The sequence below is a fragment of the Somniosus microcephalus genome, chromosome 13 (genome assembly GCF_052327205.1).
Source record: "Somniosus microcephalus isolate GS21.2 chromosome 13, FLI_Smic_1.0, whole genome shotgun sequence".
NCBI lineage: Eukaryota > Metazoa > Chordata > Chondrichthyes > Squaliformes > Somniosidae > Somniosus > Somniosus microcephalus.
This window is the reverse complement of record NC_140999.1, coordinates 79,721,223-79,740,790: the sequence shown is the minus strand read 5'-3', so window position 1 is coordinate 79,740,790 and position 19,568 is coordinate 79,721,223. Positions and strand designations below refer to the sequence as shown.

At 52.0% G+C, this 19,568-nt stretch overlaps 1 protein-coding gene across 1 annotated transcript; it reads left to right on the top strand.

Annotated features, from left to right (window-relative positions):
* The first annotated feature begins 247 nt into the window (after nucleotides 1-247).
* Nucleotides 248-19,356, top strand: wdr55 (WD repeat domain 55). Its single transcript, XM_086005076.1, has 3 exons — nucleotides 248-321; nucleotides 12,061-12,129; nucleotides 19,174-19,356. The coding sequence occupies exons 1-3, from the start codon at nucleotides 307-309 to the stop codon at nucleotides 19,354-19,356; spliced, it is 267 nt and encodes an 88-aa protein (XP_085861202.1). The 5' UTR covers nucleotides 248-306.
* Nucleotides 19,357-19,568: the final 212 nt, after the last annotated feature.

Here is a 19,568-nt window from a genome sequence, read left to right as displayed (position 1 = left end):
CTGACCCCCTGTCACTACCCCCCTGATTCCCCCTGTCACTGCCCCCCCGATTCCCCCTGTCACTGCCCCCCCGATTCCCCCTGTCACTGCCCCCCCTGATTCCCCCTGTTACTGACCCCCCTGATTCCCCCTGTTACTGACCCCCCTGATTCCCCCTGTTACTGCCCCCCTGATTCCCCCGTCACTGCCCCCCTGACCCCCCCGTCACTGTCCCCCCTGATTCCCCCTCTCCGGCAAAAATGGATCCGTCGAACTATGAACCGGAAGTGAACCCGTCATCTCAGCCGTTGCCGCCTGGGAACCAGCATGGCTACTTCCACGGTGAGAAAACAGAGAGAGAGAACGGGGATTGTAGTGGGAACAGAGAGAGAATCAGGAATTGTACTGGGAACAGAGAGAGAACAGGGGATTGTACTGGGAAGAGAGAGAGAACAGGGGATTGTACTGGGAAGAGAGAGAGAGAACAGGGGATTGTACTGGGAAGAGAGAGAGAGAGAACAGGGGATTGTACTGGGAAGAGAGAGAGAGAACAGGAGATTGTACTGGGAAGAGAGAGAGAGAACAGGGGAATGTACTGGGAAGAGAGAGAACCGTGGGATTGTACTGGGAACAGAGAGAGAGAGAACGGGATTGCACTGGGAAGAGAGAGAGAGAACAGGGGATTGTACTGGGAGCAGAGAGAGAGAACAGGGGATTGTACTGGGAAGAGAGAGAGAGAACAGGGGATTGTACTGGGAAGAGAGAGAGAGAACCGTGGGATTGTACTGGGAACAGAGAGAGAGAACAGGGGATTGTACTTGGAAGAGAGAGAGAGAACAGGGGATTGTACTGGGAAGAGAGAGAGAGAACAGGGGATTGTACTGGGAAGAGAGAGAGAACAGGAGATTGTACTGGGAAGAGAGAGAGAGAACAGGGGATTGTACTGGGAAGAGAGAGAGAGAACCGTGGGATTGTACTGGGAACAGAGAGAGAGAACAGGGGATTGTACTTGGAAGAGAGAGAGAGAACAGGGGATTGTACTGGGAAGAGAGAGAGAGAACAGGAGATTGTACTGGGAAGAGAGAGAACAGGGGATTGTACTGGGAAGAGAGAGAGAACCGTGGGATTGTACTGGGAACAGAGAGAGAGAGAACAGGGGATTGTACTGGGAAGAGAGAGAGAGAACAGGGGATTGTACTGGGAAGAGAGAGAGAACAGGAGATTGTACTGGGAACAGAGAGAGAGAACAGGGGATTGTACTGGGAACAGAGAGAGAACAGGGGATTGTACTGGGAAGAGAGAGAGAACAGGAGATTGTACTGGGAAGAGAGAGAACAGGGGATTGTACTGGGAAGAGAGAGAGTACCGTGGGATTGTACTGGGAACAGAGAGAGAGAGAACGGGATTGTACTGGGAAGAGAGAGAGAGAACAGGGGATTGTACTGGGAAGAGAGAGAGAACAGGGGATTGTACTGGGAAGAGAGAGAGAGAACAGGAGATTGTACTGGGAACAGAGAGAGAGAGAACAGGGGATTGTACTGGGAACAGAGAGAGAGAACAGGGGATTGTACTGGGAACAGAGAGAGAGAACAGGGGATTGTACTGGGAAGAGAGAGAACAGGGGATTGTACTGGGAAGAGAGAGAGAGAACAGGGGATTGTACTGGGAACAGAGAGAGAGAACAGGGGATTGTACTGGGAAGAGAGAGGGAGAACAGGGGATTGTACTGGGAACAGAGAGAACGGGATTGTACTGGGAACAGAGAGAGAGAACAGGAGATTGTACTGGGAACAGAGAGAGAGAACAGGAGATTGTACTGGGAACAGAGAGAGAGAACCATGGGATTGTACTGGGAATGGAGAGAGAGAACAGGGGATTGTACTGGGAAGAGAGAGAGAACGGGGGATTGTACTGGGAACAGAGAGAGAGAACGGGGATTGTACTTGGAAGAGAGAGAGAGAACGGGATTGTACTGGGAACAGAGAGAGAACAGGGGATTGTACTGGGAACAGAGAGAGAGAACGGGGATTGTACTGGGAACAGAGAGAACAGGGGATTGTACTGGGAACAGAGAGAGAGAACGGGGATTGTACTGGGAACAGAGAGAACGGGGGATTGTACTGGGAAGAGAGAGAGAACGGGATAGTACTGGGAACAGTGAGAGAACGGGATTGTACTGGGAACAGAGAGAGAGAACGGGATTGTACTGGGAAGGGAGAGAACAAGGGATTGTACTGGGAACAGAGAGAGTACGGGGATTGTAGTGGGAACAGAGAGAGAGAACGGGGATTGTAGTGGGAACAGAGAGAGAGAACGGGCATCGTACTGGGAACAGAGAGAGAGAACGGGGATTGTACTGGGAACAGAGAGAGAACAGGATTGTACTGGGAACAGAGAGAGAGAGAGAGAGAGAGAGAGAGAGAACAGGGTGATTGTACTGGGAACAGAGAGAGAGAGAGATCAACAACAACCTGTATTTATACAGCACCTTTAATGTAGTAAAACATCCCAAGGTGCTTCACAGGAGTATTTTAAGACAAAAAATTGACATCGATCCACATAAGGATAAATTAGGGCAGGTGACCAAAAGCTTGGTCAAAGAGGTAGGTTTTAAGGAGCGTCTTAAAGGAGGAAAGAGAGGTAGCGAGGGGGAGAGGTTTAGGCAGGGAATTCCAGAGCTTAGGGCCCAGGCAACAGAAGGCATGGCCGCCAATGGTTGAGCGATTTATAATCAGGGATGCTCAAGAGGGCAGAATTAGAGGAGTGCAGATAACTTGGGGGTTGTGGGGCTGAAAGAGATTACAGAGATAGGGAGTGGCGAGGCCATGGAGGGATTTGAAATCAAGGATGAGAATTTTGAAATCGAGGCGCTGCTTAACCGGGAGCCAATGTAGGTCAGCGAGCACAGGAGTGATGGGCGAACGGGACTTGGTGCGGGTTAGGACACGGGCAGCCGAGTTTTGGATGAGCTCAAGTTTACGTAGGGTGGAATGTGGGAGGCCAGCCAGGAGTGTGTTGGAATGGTCAAGTCTAGAAGTAACAGAGGCATGGATGAGGATTTCAGCAGCGGATGAGCTGAGGCAAGGGCAGAGACGGGCGATGTTACGGAGGTGGAAATAGGCGGTCTTAGTTATGCTGCGGGTATGTGGTCGGAAGCTCATTTCAGGGTCACATGCGACACCAAGGTTGCAATCGGTGTGGTTCAGCCTCAAACAGATGTTAGGGAGAGGGATGGAGTCAGTGGCTAGGGAACGGAGTTTGTGGCGGGGACCAAAAACAATGGCTTCGGCTTTCCCAATATTTAATTGTAGAAAATTTTTGCTCATCCAGAACTGGATGTCGGACAAGCAGTCTGACAATTTAGAGACCGTGGAGGGGTCGAGAGAAGTGGTAGTGAGGTAGAGCTGGGTGTCATCAGCGTACATGTGGAAACTGACGCTGTGTTTTCGGATGATGTCGCCAAGGGGCAACATGTAGATGAGAAGTAGGAGGGGCTCAAGGATAGATCCTTGGGGGACACCACAGGTAACGATGCGGGAGCGGGAAGAGAAGCTGTTGCAGGTGATTCTCTGGCTATGATTAGATAGATAAGAATGGAACTAGGTGAGTGCAGCCCCACCCAGCTGGACGGTGGTGGAGAGGTGTTGGAGGAGGATGGAATGGTCAACCGTCTCAAAGGCTGCAGACCGATTGAGAAGGATGAGGAGGGATAGTTTATCTTTATCACAGTCACAAAGGATGTCATTTGTGACTTTGATGAGAGCCATTTCGGTACTGTGGCAAGGGTGGAAACCTGATTGGCGGAATTCAAACATGGAATTGCGGGAAAGATGGGCACGGATTTGGGAGGCAACAAGTTCAAGGACTTTGGAGAGGAAAGGGAGGTTGGAGATGGGGCGGTAGTTTGCAAGGACGGAGGGATCAAGGTTTGATTTTTTGAGGCGAGGGGTGATGACGGCAGATTTGAGGGACGGGGTCAGTTCCTGAGGAGGGAGAACCGTTAACAATATCAGCTAACATGGGAGCCAGAAAGGGAAGTTGGGTGGTCAGCAGTTTGGTGGGAATAGGGTCGAGGGAGCAGGTGGTGGGCCTCATAGACAAGATGAGCGCAGAGAGGTCATGAGGGGAGATCGGAGAGAAACTAGAGAAAGATGTGAGTTCAGGGCTAGGGCAGAGGGTAACCTTAGAGGAAGTTTAGCCCAGTGGGCTCGGGGAATGAAGGGAAGTGGCAGAGGCAGCTGAACGGATGGTCTCAATCTTAGGGACAAAGTAGCCCATGAGCTCCTCACACTTGTTGTCGGAGGTGAGGGTGGAGGAGAGAGGGGTTTAAGAAGACGGTTAGCAGTAAAGAATATGAGCTGGGGTTTATCTTTGCATTCCAGAATGATTCTGGAATAGTGAGCAGTTTTGACAGACGAGAGCAGGACCCGATAATGCTTTATGTGGCCCAGCCAGATCTGGCGGTGAATGGCTAAACCAGTTGTCCTCCATATCCATTCAAGGTGCGTCTCTTGGACTTAAGGGAGTGAAGATGAGAGCCGTACCAGGGGGAACGGCCAGGGTGAGAGAGCGTAATTGTTTTAGTAGGGACTAGGGCATCAAAGGTGGTGGTGAGGGTGTGGTTGAGCAGATCGGTAGCTGCAGAAATGTCGTGAATGGAGGGCCAGAGGCTGGACAGTTGGGTTTTCATAAGTGCAGTTGTAGGAGATTGGGAGAGAGTTTTTTCCAGGGGCGGACACAGAAGGAAGTAGGGTTGTTGGGGGGGGGGCGGTGGTGGGGCGGGTGGAAGGGGGATGTGGGTGGAGAGCGATACGAGGAAGTGGTCAGAGATGACCTTATCTGTGATTGACACGATGGGAGTAGCGAGGCCACGAGAGATGGCATGGTTGAGGGGGCGGCCGTGAATATGAGTTGGGGAGTTTACATGGAGAGAGAGATTAAGGGAGGATAGGAGGTTAGTGAACTCAGGAGAGAGAGAGCGTGATGAATTGAGATGTAGGTTGAAATCACCGAGGATGAGAAATCGTTCGGTGCAGAGGCTGAGGGAGGAGAATAGTGAACAAGGGGATTGTAGTGGGAACAGAGAGAGAGAGAAAATGGGGCGATTGTACTGGGAACAGGGAGAGAGAACAGGGGGGTTGTAGTGTGAACAGAGAGCGAGAACAGGGGGGTTGTACTGGGAATGGAGAGAGAGAGAGAACAGGGGGACTTTAGTGGGAACAGAGAGAGAGAGAGAGAATAAGGGGATTGTACTGGGAATGGAGAGAGAGAACAGAGGATTGTACTGGGAACAGAGAGAGAGAACGGGATTGTACTGGGAACAGAGAGAGAGAGAAAATGGGGCGATTGTACTGGGAACAGGGAGAGAGAACAGGGGGATTGTAGTGGGAACAGAGAGAGAGAAAATGGGGCGATTGTACTGGGAACAGGGAGAGAGAACGGGGATTGTAGTGGGAACAGAGAGAGAGAGAAAATGGGGCGATTGTACTGGGAACAGGGAGAGAGAACAGGGGGATTTTAGTGGGAATGGAGAGAGAGAGAACGGGGATTGTACTGGGAACAGAGCGCGAGAACAGGGGGATTGTACTGGGAATGGAGAGAGAGAGAACAGGGGGACTTTAGTGGGAACAGAGAGAGACAGAATAAGGGGATTGTACTGGGAATGGAGAGAGAGAACAAGGGGATTGTACTGGGAACAGAGAGAGAGAACGGGATTGTACTGGGAACAGAGAGAGAACGGGATTGTACTGGGAACAGAGAGAGAGAACAGGGGATTGTACTGGGAACAGAGAGAGAGAATGGGATTGTACTGGGAACAGCGAGAGAACCGTGGGATTGTACTGGGAACAGAGAGAGAGAATGGGATTTTGGTGGGAAGAGAGAGAGAATGGGGATTGTACTGGGAACAGAGAGCGAGAACAGGGGGATTGTACTGGGAATGGAGAGAGAGAGAGAGAGAACAGGGGGACTTTAGTGGGAACAGAGAGAGACAGAATAAGGGGATTGTACTGGGAATGGAGAGAGAGAACGGGATTGTACTGGGAACAGAGAGAGAACGGGATTGTACTGGGAACAGAGAGAGAGAACAGGGGATTGTACTGGGAACAGAGAGAGAGAACGGGATTGTACTGGGAACAGCGAGAGAACCGTGGGATTGTACTGGGAACAGAGAGAGAGAATGGGATTTTGGTGGGAAGAGAGAGAGAATGGGGATTGTACTGGGAACAGAGAGCGAGAACAGGGGGATTGTACTGGGAATGGAGAGAGAGAGAGAGAGAACAGGGGGACTTTAGTGGGAACAGAGAGAGACAGAATAAGGGGATTGTACTGGGAATGGAGAGAGAGAACAAGGGGATTGTACTGGGAATGGAGAGAGAGAACAAGGGGATTGTACTGGGAACAGAGAGAGAGAACGGGATTGTACTGGGAACAGAGAGAGAACGGGATTGTACTGGGAACAGAGAGAGAGAACAGGGGATTGTACTGGGAACAGAGAGAGAGAACGGGATTGTACTGGGAACAGCGAGAGAACCGTGGGATTGTACTGGGAACAGAGAGAGAGAATGGGATTTTGGTGGGAAGAGAGAGAGAATGGGGATTGTACTGGGAACAGAGAGAGCGAGAACAGGGGGATTGTACTGGGAATGGAGAGAGAGAGAGAGAGAACAGGGGGACTTTAGTGGGAACAGAGAGAGACAGAATAAGGGGATTGTACTGGGAATGGAGAGAGAGAACGGGATTGTACTGGGAACAGAGAGAACGGGATTGTACTGGGAACAGAGAGAGAGAGAACAGGGGATTGTACTGGGAACAGAGAGAGAGAACGGGATTGTACTGGGAACAGCGAGAGAACCGTGGGATTGTACTGGGAACAGAGAGAGAGAATGGGATTTTGGTGGGAAGAGAGAGAGAATGGGGATTGTACTGGGAACAGAGAGCGAGAACAGGGGGATTGTACTGGGAATGGAGAGAGAGAGAGAGAGAACAGGGGGACTTTAGTGGGAACAGAGAGAGACAGAATAAGGGGATTGTACTGGGAATGGAGAGAGAGAACAAGGGGATTGTACTGGGAATGGAGAGAGAGAACAAGGGGATTGTACTGGGAACAGAGAGAGAGAACGGGATTGTACTGGGAACAGAGAGAACGGGATTGTACTGGGAACAGAGAGAGAGAACAGGGGATTATACTGGGAACAGAGAGAGAGAACGGGATTGTACTGGGAACAGCGAGAGAACCGTGGGATTGTACTGGGAACAGAGAGAGAGAATGGGATTTTGGTGGGAAGAGAGAGAGAATGGGGATTGTACTGGGAACAGAGAGAGAGAGAACAGGATTGTACTGGGAACAGAGAGAACAGGGGGATTGTACTGGGAATGGAGAGAGAGAACGGGGATTGTACTGGGAACAGAGAGAGAGAACAGGGGATTGTACTGGGAACAGAGAGAGAGAACAGGAGATTGTACTGGGAACAGAGAGAGAGAACGGGATTGTACTGGGAACAGAGAGAGAGAACAGGGGATTGTACTGGGAACAGAGAGAGAGAACAGGGGATTGTACTGGGAACAGCGAGAGAACCGTGGGATTGTACTGGGAACAGAGAGAGAGAATGGGATTTTGGTGGGAAGAGAGAGAGAATGGGGATTGTACTGGGAACAGAGAGAGAGAGAGAACAGGATTGTACTGGGAACAGAGAGAACAGGGGGATTGTACTGGGAATGGAGAGAGAGAGAATGGGGGCATTTTTTTTAAAATTTGTTTTTTTGTGAGATGTGTGCATCGCTGACAAGGCCAGCATTTATTGCCCATCCCTAATTGCCCTTGAGAAGGTGGTGGTGATCCGCCTTCTTGAACCGCTGCAGTCCGTGTGGTGAAGGTACTTCCACAGTGCTGTTAGGGAGGGAGTTCCAGGTTTTTGACCCAACGACGATGAAGGAATGGCGAGATACTTCCAAGTCAGGATGGTGTGTGACTTGGAGGTGGTGGTGTTCCCATGCGCCTGTACTGGGAATGGAGAGAGAGAGAACAGCGGATTGTAATGGGAACAGCGAAAGAGTCATAATGGCACAGAAGGAGGCCATTCGGCCCATCGAATCTGTGCCAGCTCTCTGTAGAACAATCCAATCAGTCCCATTCCCCGCTCTATCCCCGTAGCCCTGCAAGTTTATTTCCCTCAAGTGCCTATCCAGTCTCCCCTTGAAAACATTGAGTGTCTCCGCTTCCACCACTTCTGTCGGCAGCGAATTCCAGGTCATCACCACTCGCTACGTAAAAAAGTTTTTCCTCACATCCCCCTGTATCTCTTGCCCAAAACCTTAAATCTGTGTCCCCTAGTCCTTGTACCATTAACTAGTGGGATCAGCCTTTTCCCATCTAGCCTATCCAAACCCGCCATAATCTTGTACACCTCTATCAAATCACCCCTCAACCTCCTTCGCTCTAATGAAAACAAATGCAGCTTCTCCAATCTGTCCTTGTATCTAAGATCCCCCATCCCCGGAACCATTCTGGTAAATCTCCTCTGCACCCTCTCAAGGGCCTTCACATCCTTCCTAAAGTGTGGTGACCAGAACTGGACGCAATACTCCAGTTGTGGCCTAACCAGCACTTTATAAAAGTTCAGCATAACTTCTCTACTTTTGTACTCAATATCTCTATTTATGAAGCCCAAGATCCCATATGCTTTGTTAACCACTCTCAATATGTCCTGCCACCTTCAGGGACCTATACACATTAACTCCCAGGTCCCTCTGTCCCTGCACACTCTTTAAAACTGTGCCATTAAGTGTATATTGCCTCTCCCTGTTCCTTCTGCCAAAATGCATCACCTCACACTTCTCTGTATTAAATTCCATCTGTCACTTGTCTGCCCATTCTGCTAGCCTTTCTATGTCCTGCTGCAGTCGATTGATATCATCATCACTGTTTGCCACACCCCCAAGTTTGGTGTCATCGGCTATTTTAGAAATTCTACACTGTATACCAATATCCAGATCATTTATATATATCAAAAAAATCAGTGGCCCCAGCACTGACCCTTGGGGAACACCACTGTCTACCATCCTCCAGTCTGAAAAACAGCCATTTACCACAACTCGCTGTTTTCTGTCCTTAAGCCAATTCCTTATCCAAGCTGCCACTGACCCACCTATTCCATGAGCCTCAATTTTGTTAACCAGCCTTCTATGTGGTACTTTGTCAAACGCCTTCTGAAAATCCATGTAGACAACATCCATTGCATTCCCTTCATCAATCCTCTCTGTTACTTCATTAAAAAATTCAGTTAGATTAGTCAAACATGATCTGCCTTTTACAAATCCGTGTTGGCTCTCCTTAGTTAGCTTAAACCTCTCTAAGTGCCCGTTAATCTTTTCCTTGATTATTGTTTCTAAAACTTTACCCACCACTGATGTTAAACTAACCGGCCTGCAGTTACTAGGATTGTCCTTACACCCTTTCTTGAACAATGGTGTCACATTTGCCACTTTCCAATCCTCGGGCACCTGCCCCGCATCTAGGGAAGATTGGAAAATTATGTCAAGCCCTTCCGCTATCTCCTCCCCCAATTCCCTTAACAACCTGGGATGCAAGCCATCTGGACCAGGCGACTTATCCACTCTAAGCATACCCAGCCTTCCAGTACATCCTGTCTATCAATTTTCACCCCTTCCATTGCTTCTACCTTTTCCACTTCTTCCAATATTTTGTCAGCATCCACCTCCTTTGTATCTGTGTTTACTAAGTCCTCATTGAGTATTCTAGCCTTGCCTTGCGCCTCTAAGCATATATCACCTTCTTTGTCCCTAATAGACCCCACCCCGCCTCTTACTACCTGCTTACTGTTTACATGCCAGTAGAAGATTTTTGGGTTCCCTTTTATGTTAACCGCCATTCTGTTCTCATATTCTTCTTTGCCAATCTTCACTTCCCCTCCCCTTGAAGAATTCACCTGACATGCATCATGCACCCTCTTTTTTTGTTTCATCATCTTCTCCATCTCCCTCGTCATCCAAGGAGCCCTTGCTTTGGTTCCCTTACCCTTCCCTCTTGTTGGAATGTACCTAGTCTGTACTTGGAACATCTCCTCCTTAAAGATCACCCATTGTTCTGTTACAGTTTTTCCTGTCAGTCTTAGGTTCTAGCCAGGGTAAAATGAAACCATTCGCATCCCATTGAAGTTCGCGTCCCAAAGAACGAATAGGATTATACTGGGAACGGTGATTGTACTGGGAACAGAGAGAGAGAGAATGGGTATTGTACTGATAAGAGAGAGAACAGGGAATTCAACTGGGAACAGAGAGAGCGAATGGGATTGCACTGGGAACAGAGAGAGAGAGAGCAAGAACAGGGGGACAAAAGCCAGATACTGTGGATGCTGTAAATACTGAGCAGGCCATGCAGCATCTGTGGAGAGAGGAAAACAGAGTTAACGTTTTGAGTCTGTGACCTTTTGTCAGAACTGAAAGTTGTTAGAGAAGTAACAGGACTTTAGGAAGTACAGAGACGAAAGGGGGGAGGAGAGGAGAGAACAAAAGGGAAGGTCTGTGATAGGGGGGAAGGCAGGAGTGTTTAAATGACAAAAGGGATGATGATGCAAGGCAAAAAGGGATGGTGCAAGGACAAGTAAAGAAACTGAAGATGGGTCTCGAGGAGGTGTAAATGGCAACAGCAGAATCATTACTAACACCTGCTATCCGAAAAAAATGGGGGTAGAGGTTATGGTCTGAAATTGTTGAACTCGATGTTGAACCCGGAAGGCTGTAAAGATGAAGTGCTGTTCCTCGAGCTTCTGTTGAGCTTCATTGGAACAGTGTAAGAGGCCGAGGACGTAGAGGTTAGAGTGGGAGTGCAGCGGAGAATTAAAGTGACAGGCGACCGGAAGCTCGGGGTCACGCTTACGGACTGCATGGAGGTGGTCGGCAAAGCGATCACCCAATCTGTGTTTGGTCTCCCCAGTGTAGAGCCGCGAATACTATACTAAATTGCAAGAAGTACAAGTAAATCGCTGTTTCACCTGGAAGGAGTGTTTGGGCCCTGGACCGTGGGAAGGGAGGAGGTGAAAGGGCAGGTGTTGCATCTCCGACTCTTCTCATTCCTTCCTCAACCAATATCCACTATAAGCCCACAGCTATCTTGACTACACTTCCTCCCACCCCGCTTCGGTTAAGAACTCTCTTCCATTCTCCCAGTTTCTCCGTCTGTTGCATCTGTTCTGACGATGCCACCTTCCACACCAGTGCTTCTGATGTATCTTCCTTTTTCTTCAACTGAGGATTACCCATCACCGTGGTTGACATGGCCCTTGACCGTGCCCGTCCTATTTCCAGCACTTCTGCTCTACCCCTTCCTTCCCTCCCTCCCAGACCACGATTGGGTTCCCCTTGTCCTCTCCTTCCACCCCACCAGCCTCCACATTCAACGGATCATCCTCTGCCATTTCTGCCACCCCCAAACACATCTTCCCATCCCCTTTCAGCATTCCGAATAGCAAGAATAGGCTGAGAAGAGTGGCAAGGATTTTGGCCTCTTGTTTTAAGTAGTACAATTAATCTTACTGTTTTATTTGCTTTGTTATATTCTTTTATTTGCAAATAAATATGAACAAGTAGTTTAGCCTGCAACGTGGTGGTCTGTTAATGAACTGACTATTGAATTGAAGGGAGAATGTCATGGGTGTCCCACAGTAAGTGATTTACCACAATTTATGGTTAATTGCTGAACCTGTGTTCTGCTCATCCATATGTGGCAGGGAATAAAGGTTTGGTTTGTAAGAAATTGGAACTCGTCTTGCCATGAACATGTGTAACGGGCTGAGTGGTAACGCAGGGATTGACACTGGGAATGTTCTGGTCTGTCGGTCTTGGCTGATAATTTGATAAATTTGTTAAGTCAATCAGGGAGCCATGCTCATTCAACATGCTTGTTACATTGAATGGAGTCAGTTTTGGGGCTGTAACTGTTGAGGATGCGATTGAGTGATGAGAGGGGAATGGGGCAGGAGAGTCGCATGCATTTGCCAGAAAGTGTTAAGTGAATTGTCACAGTTTCCCGCGGTTTATCTTTTCCCCCTTGTGTTTATTTAGGCAGCACAAAATATGCAAGAAAATTCCAGGGAGAGTGAAGCTGGACAGGAGGCAGCCCTGATGCATGAGGTAACCGTGCTGAACTTCCATCACCCACCAGTACTGAGTTTACATAGAGTCAGAGTTATACAGCACAGAAAGAGGCCCTTAGGCCCATTGTGTCTGCGCCGGCCATCAAGCACTGTCTATTCTAATCCCATTTTCCAGCACTTGGTCCGTAGCCTTGTATGCTATGGCGTTAATCTGAATGCTTCTTGAATGTTGTGAGGGTTCCTGCCTCTACCATCCTTTCAGGCAGTGAGTTCCAGATTCCAACCACTCTCTGGGTGAAAAAGTTTTCCCTCAAATCTCCTCTAAACCTCCTGCACCTTACCTTGAAACTATGCCCCCTGGTTACTGACACCTCTACTAGGGGGAAAAGTTCCTTTCTATCTACGCCCCTCATAATTTTATACACCTCAATCAGGTTCCCCCTCAGCCTTCTCTGCTCTAAGGAAAACAACCCCAGCCTGTCCAGTCTCTCTTCACAGCTGAAACGCTCCAGCCCAGGTAACATCCTGGTAAATCTCCTCTGCACCCTCTCCAATGCAATCACATCCTTCCTATAGTGTGGCGACCAGAACTGCACACAGTATTCCAGCTGTGGCCTAACTAGCGTTTTGTACAGCTCCATCATAACCTCCCTGCTCTTATATTCTATGCCTCGGCAAGTATCCCATATGCCTTTTTAACCACCTTATCGATCTGTCCTGCTGCCTTCAGGGATCTATGCACATGCACACCAAGGTCCCTCTGATCCTCTGTCTTTCCTAGGGTCCTACCATTCATTGTGTATTCCCTTGCCTTGTTAGTCGTCCCAAAATGCATCACCTCACACTTTTCAGGGTTAAATTCCATTTGCCACTGTTCTGCCCATCTAACCAACCCGTCTATATCGTCCTGTGGTCTGAGGCTTCCCTCCTCGCTATTTACCACTCCACCAATTTTGGTGTCATCTGCGAACTTACTGATCATACCTCCTACATTCATCTATATATATAAAGTGGCTCTTCTGTCTGTCCGTCCGTCCGCCTGGTCTCTAAACGTTTGGAAGTTACAGAGCGTACCGACGCGCGCGTCGCCTCAAAAGAAAGCTTGCGATTCCGGACCGGTCATCGGCGTATTTACGTTTCGGCCGGACAAAAATCCCGCCCGCGGTATCCCAAAAACGTTCAGCGTTCCGCTCATTAGCATCTCATTAGCGACCGTGTGACCTCGAGGTCTTCCTACAGTTGAGTGTCGAGTGACTCGACGATTGACCAATCCTACGCTTCGGTGACCTGACCGGTCGACCAATCGGTGCGTGTGTGGGCGGGCCTTATCCTTCTGAACCGAGGTGAGTGGCCGCCATCTTGATTTTTCACGATTTTTCCCCCCACACTTTCTCTGTGTTAGGGAACTAAGGTAAATATTTTAATGATGTGTTAGGGAATTAAATAACAATTTAATGGGGGGGGGAGAGCCTCGGGAAATCGCGCGGGGGGGAGAGCCTCGGGAAATCGCGGGGGGGGGAGAGCCTCGGGAAATCGCGGGGGGGGGGGGAGCCTCGGGAAATCGCGGGGGGGGGAGAGCCTCGGGAAATCGCGGGGGGGGGGGAGAGCCTCGGGAAATCGCGGGGGGGGGGAGAGCCTCGGGAAATCGCGGGGGCGCGCGAGCCTCTGGAAATCGCGGGGCGCTCGCGCCGGCCGCACTGACCGCGCATGCGCCGGCCGCACTGACCGCGCATGCGCCGGCCGCGAGAGCCCGCTCCCGGCGCCGGCCGCCGCTCAGCATTCCCGCTCTGGCAACGGCACCGGACCTCAGGTAGGCAGGGGGAGGGGCCGGAGAGAGGGACAGAGGGGAGCGGGGGAGGGAGGGACACAGACAGGGGAGGGGGTGGGGGTGGGCGACGGGAGGGGAGGAGGGGAGCGGGGGTGGGGAGGGGAGCGGGTGGGCGAGGGGAGGGAGGGAGACAGGGGAGGGAGGGATAGGACAGGGAGAGGACATGACAGGGAGAGGGGGGACACACAGGGGCAGGGAGACCAAGCGCCCCAAAATTGCCCTCGCGCCCCAATATTTCAATTATGTGTTAGGCTATTAATTAACAATTTATTTGAGTTTTATATTGTGTTTAGCAACCCCCCCCCCCCTCCTCCTCACCCTCGCGCAGGGGGGACTCGGGGCCTGAAGCTGAAAAAATTTCTCTCTCTTTCTTCCCTCTCTCTCGCTCCTTCTCCTCTTCCCTCTCTCTCCTTCTCTTCCCTCTCTCCTCTTCCCTCTCTCTCCTTCTCCTCTTCCCTCTCTGTCTCTCTCTACTTCCCCCTCTCAGGTGTCGCGGACGGAGCGCGGGCGCGCCGCCCGAAGTTTCCCGCTCGCTAACGGCCTTGCCGGCTCCCGCGGGCCGCTCGCACTGACCGCGCATGCGCCGCCCGTACTCACCGCGCATGCGCCGCCCGCACTCACCGCGCATGCGCCGCCCGCCCGCCCGCCCGCAGCGGCCGTCCATCAGCCGCGCGATACGCGGGGGACCTCAGCAACGGCACCAGACCTCAGGCGCTAGGCAGGGGGAGGGGCCGGAGAGAGGGACAGAGGGGTGGGGGGGAGGGAGACAGGGGAGGGAGAGAGGGGAGGGGAGGGGGGGAGAGGGGAGGGGGGGAGGGGAGAGAGGGGAGGGGAGAGAGGGGAGGGGAGGGAGAGAGGGGAGGGGGGAGGGAGGGAGGGAGGAGAGGGGGAGGGGAGGGAGGGAGAGAGGGGAGGGGAGGGAAGGGAGAGAGTGGAGGGGAGGGATAGGACAGGGCGAGGACATGACAGGGAGAGGGGGGACCAAACGCCCCAAAATTGCCCTCGCGCCCCAAAATTGCCCTCGCAACGCGGGGCTCCCCAGCTGGTCTATATATATATAAAAGAGCTCTTCTGTCTGTCCCGATGTCTGTCTGTCCCGATGTCTGTCCGTGTTCTATACGTTTGAAAGTTACAGAGCGTACCGACGCGCGCGTCGCCTCAAAAGAAAGCTTGCGATTCCGGACCGGTCATAGGCGTATTTACGTTTCGGCCGGACAAAAACCGCGCCCGCGGTATCCGAAAAACGTTCAGCGTTCCGCTCATTTAGCATCTCATTAGCGACCGTGTGACGTCGAGGTCGACCAATTGGACGGGCGTGTGCCATCCTACAGTTGAGTGTCGAGTGACTCGACGATTGACCAATCCTACGCTTCGGTGACCTGACCGGTCGACCAATCGGTGCGTGTGGGCGGGCCTTATCCTTCTGAACTGAGGTGAGTGGCCGCCATCTTGATTTTTCACAATTTTTTCCCCCACACTTTCTGTGTGTTAGGGAACTAAGGTAAATATTTTAATGATGTGTTAGGGAATTAAATAACAATTTAATAGGGGGGGGGGGAGAGCCTCGGGAAATCGCGGGGGGGGGGGAGAGCCTCGGGAAATCGCGGGGGGGGGAGAGCCTCGGGAAATCGCGGGGTGGGGGGGAGAGCCTCGGGAAATCGTGGGGGGGGTGAGAGCCTCGGGAAATCGCGGGGGGTGGGGAGAGCCTCGGGAAATCGTGGGGGGGGAAGAGCCTCGGGAAATCGCGGTGGGGGGGGAGAGCCTCGGGAAATCGCGAGGGGGGGGGAGAGCTGATCAGTTTTAAAAAAAAAGAAGAGGCCGCCAGTTGCGCGGCCGCCTTGACGACGGCACGCATTCGCATGGCCCCCGTTACCCCGGGAACGGGGCACGCCGGCCGTCTTGAAACCACGCATGCGCACGGCCCGCCACCCCGTCACGCCAGTTCCGCAGCCGCCTTGACGCCGGCACGCATGCGCACGGCCCCCGTGACGCCAGCACACAGCCTCGGGAAATCGCGGGGGGGGGGAAGAGCCTCGGGAAATCGCGGGAGGGGGCGAGCCTCGGGAAATCGCGGGGGGGGGGGAGGGGGTGGGCGAGGGGAGGGGAGGGGGTGGGGAGGGTAGGTGTGGGGGTGGGGGAGGGAGACAGGGGAGGGGAGGGAGAGGAGGGGAGGGAGAGAGGGGAGGGAGGGATAGGACAGGGAGAGGACATGACAGGGAGAGGGGGGACCACACAGGGGCAGGGAGACCAAGCGCCCCAAAATTGCCCTCGCAACGCGGGGCTCCCCAGCTAGCCTATATATATAAAGCGGCTCTTCTGTCTGTCTGTCTGTCCGTTCTCTATACGTTTGAAAGTTACAGAGCGTACCGACGCGCGCGTCACCTCAAAAGAAAGCTTGCGATTCCGGACCGGTCATAGGCGTATTTGCGTTTCGGCCGCACAAAAATCCCGCCCGCGGTATCCGAAAAACGTTCAGCCTTCCGCTCATTAGCATCTCATTAGCCACCGTGTGACGTCGAGGTCGACCAATCGGACGGCGGGTTCCTTCCTACAGTTGAGTGTCGAGTGACTCGACGATTGACCAATCCTACGCTTCGGTGACCTGACCGGTCGACCAATCGGTGCGTGTGTGGGCGGGCCTTATCCTTCTGAACCGAGGTGAGTGGCCGCCATCTTGATTTTTCACGATTTTTTCCCCCACACTTTCAGTGTGTTAGGGAAGTAAGGTAAATATTTGAATTATGTGTTAGGGAATTAATTAACAATTTATTTGAGTTTTATATTGTGTTTAGCAACCCCCCCCCCCCCTCCTCACCCTCGCGCAGGGGGGACTCGGGGCCTGAAGCTCAAAAAATTTCTCTCTCTCTTTCTTCCCTCTCTCTCTCCTTCTCTTCCCTCTCTCTCCTTCTCCTCTTCCCTCTCTCCTCTTCCCTCTCTCTCCTTCTCCTCTTCCCTCTCTGTCTCTCTCTACTTCCCCCTCTCAGGTTTCACGGTGTCGCGGACGGAGCGCGGGCGGGCCGCCCGAAGTTTCCCGCTCGCTAACGGCCGCCAAGCCGCCCTTGCCTGCTCCCCGCGGGCCGCCTCGCGCCGCCCGCACTGACCGTGCATGCGCCGCCCGCACTGACCGCGCATGCGCCGCCCGCCCGCAGCGGCCGTCCATCAGCTGCGCGATACGCGGGGGACCTCAGCTCCGGTCCGTCCCGGCCTCAGAACCCGACCGCGCCTTAAGCGCTAGGCCCCGCACGGCCGCTATCGCTACGGCACCGGACCTCAGGCGCTAGGCAGGGGGAGGGGCCGGAGAGAGGGACAGAGGGGAGCGGGGGAGTGGGGGAGGGGAGGGGTGGGGGAGGGGAGGGGGCGGGGGAGGGTAGGTGTGGGGGTGGGTAGGTGTGGGGGTGAGGGAGGGGCGGGACGGAGGGAGGGAGGGAGACGGGAGAGAGGGGAGGGGAGGGAGGGATAGGACAGGGAGAGGACATGACAGGGAGAGGGGGGACACACAGGGGCAGGGAGACCAAGCGCCCCAAAATTGCCCTCGCAACGCGGGGCTCCCCAGCTAGTATACTTATAAAACACCATGGGATTTTCCTTTATTTTGCCTGCCAGTGTTTTTTCATGCCCCCTCTTCCCTCTCCTAATTTCTTTTTTAAGTACCCCCCTGCACTTTCTATACTCCTCGAGAGCTTCCACTGTTTTTAGTCCTTTGTATCTGCCAAAAGCCTCCCTTTTTTTCCTAATCCATTCGTGTATATCCCTTGACATCCAGGGTTCCCTGGGCTTGTTGGTCCCACCCTTGACCTTTACGGGAACATGTTGGCGTTGTACTCTCTCTATTTCCTTTCTGAAAGACTCCCACTGCTCTGATCTGGATTTTCCTACAAGTAGCTGATCCCAGTCCACTTTGGCCAGATCCTGCCTTATATTAAAATCGGCCTTCCCCCAATTTAGAACCTTTATTTCTGGTCCATCTTTGTCCTTTTCCATGACTACCTTAAATCTCACCGAATTATGGTCACTGTCACCAAAATGCTCTCCTACTGACACTTCTACCACTTGCCCGGCTACATTCCCTAGAAATAGGTCCAGTACCGCCCCCTCTCTTGTAGGACTTTCTACATGCTGGACTCCTCCGTCTGTCCCATTGTTACATATTTCCACCGTGGCTCAGTGGGTCGCACTCTCGCCTCTGAGTCAGAAGGTTATGGGTTCAAGCCCCACTCCAGAGACTTGTGCACCAAAATTTAGGCTGACACTCCAGTGCAGTACTGAGGGAGTGCTGCACTGTCGGAGGTGCCGCCTTTTGGATGAGCCGTTAAACCGAGGCCCATCTGCTCTCAAGTGGACGTAAAGGATCCCATGGCACTATTTTGAAGATGGGTAGGGGAGTTCTCCCCGGTGTACTGGACAATATCCCTCAACCAGCACCGTAAAAAAAACACATTATCTGGTCATTATCACATTGCTGTTTGTGGGATATTGGTGTGCAAAAATTGGCTGCCGCGTTTCCTACATTACAGCAGTGACTACATTTCAAAACTACTTCATTGGCTGCAAAGCACTCTGTCCTGAGGTTGTGAAAAGCACTATAGAAATGCAAGTCTTTCACTTTGGGAGGAACCCACACCCGTCTGACTCGGAGGGGTGAGCGCTCACACTGAGCCCTGGAGGGGCAAGCACTCGCCTGGAGCCTCGGCTGATACTTGAGTTTTTCAAGTTGAATGATGTCAGTGCTGGGGAATTTTCCATTTTTATCACTTAAACAACTTCCAGATCAGATGCAGGATAGGTTAAGATGCAGAGTAAAACATCAAGCGTTCCCATCGCGGGTCCCTTCACACTGCCCATCAACACTTGAAAGCCAAATATAACTAGGATTAGATATATAATAAAGCACAAGTGAGATGGAGAGCAAATTTTGGGCATGTTTGTGCATCCTCATTAGAAGCTGGGTAGAAACTGTCCTAACATATTTCACCAAGGACCCTTACCACTGGCAGAGAGATGGAGGAGAGTTTAATCTCGCCAGTCTGGGCTGGCTGAATCCCAGGTCCCAGGTGAAAGGACAGTGCTGTACTGATCATACTGCCTAGTATCTCTGATTGCACAGACCACTCGCGGGGAAAGATCAGGTGGGCTGCCTGTAAGTGTATCTCATCCTGGTTTAGTTGTCTTCGACCTTTGGGATTGTGGATTTGCTGCAGTTCACCATATTCCTGGGAGTGACTGTCCTCGGCTCTAATCTTTTGCCTCTGATAGGACCACTCTGAAGGCGAGGAGGCGGTGAAAGAGCCCAGGGTAAGAGAGACTCCAGAAGACATCACCTTCGACGCTATTGTAAATACGATAGCTTTTCACCCGACACGGGATGTCATCGCAGCGGGAGATGTGGATGGAGATGTATACGTGTATGTATTTCACTGCAGGGTCACAATACAGTAATCGGAACAATCCCTTCACTAACTGGGACAGGCAGAAATGTACAGGCCCTCCTGACCGTGTGAGGCCACTGGACCTTAGCCTGCCGCAGGTTAGCCTGCCAGAGGTTCAAGGTACTAACTGTAGCCAGAAGATACAAAGTGAAAACAAATGGGGCAAGGTGGTCCCCAAGTTGCTGAATCCATCAGTGATTGGCCCATGGTATTGCTCACACT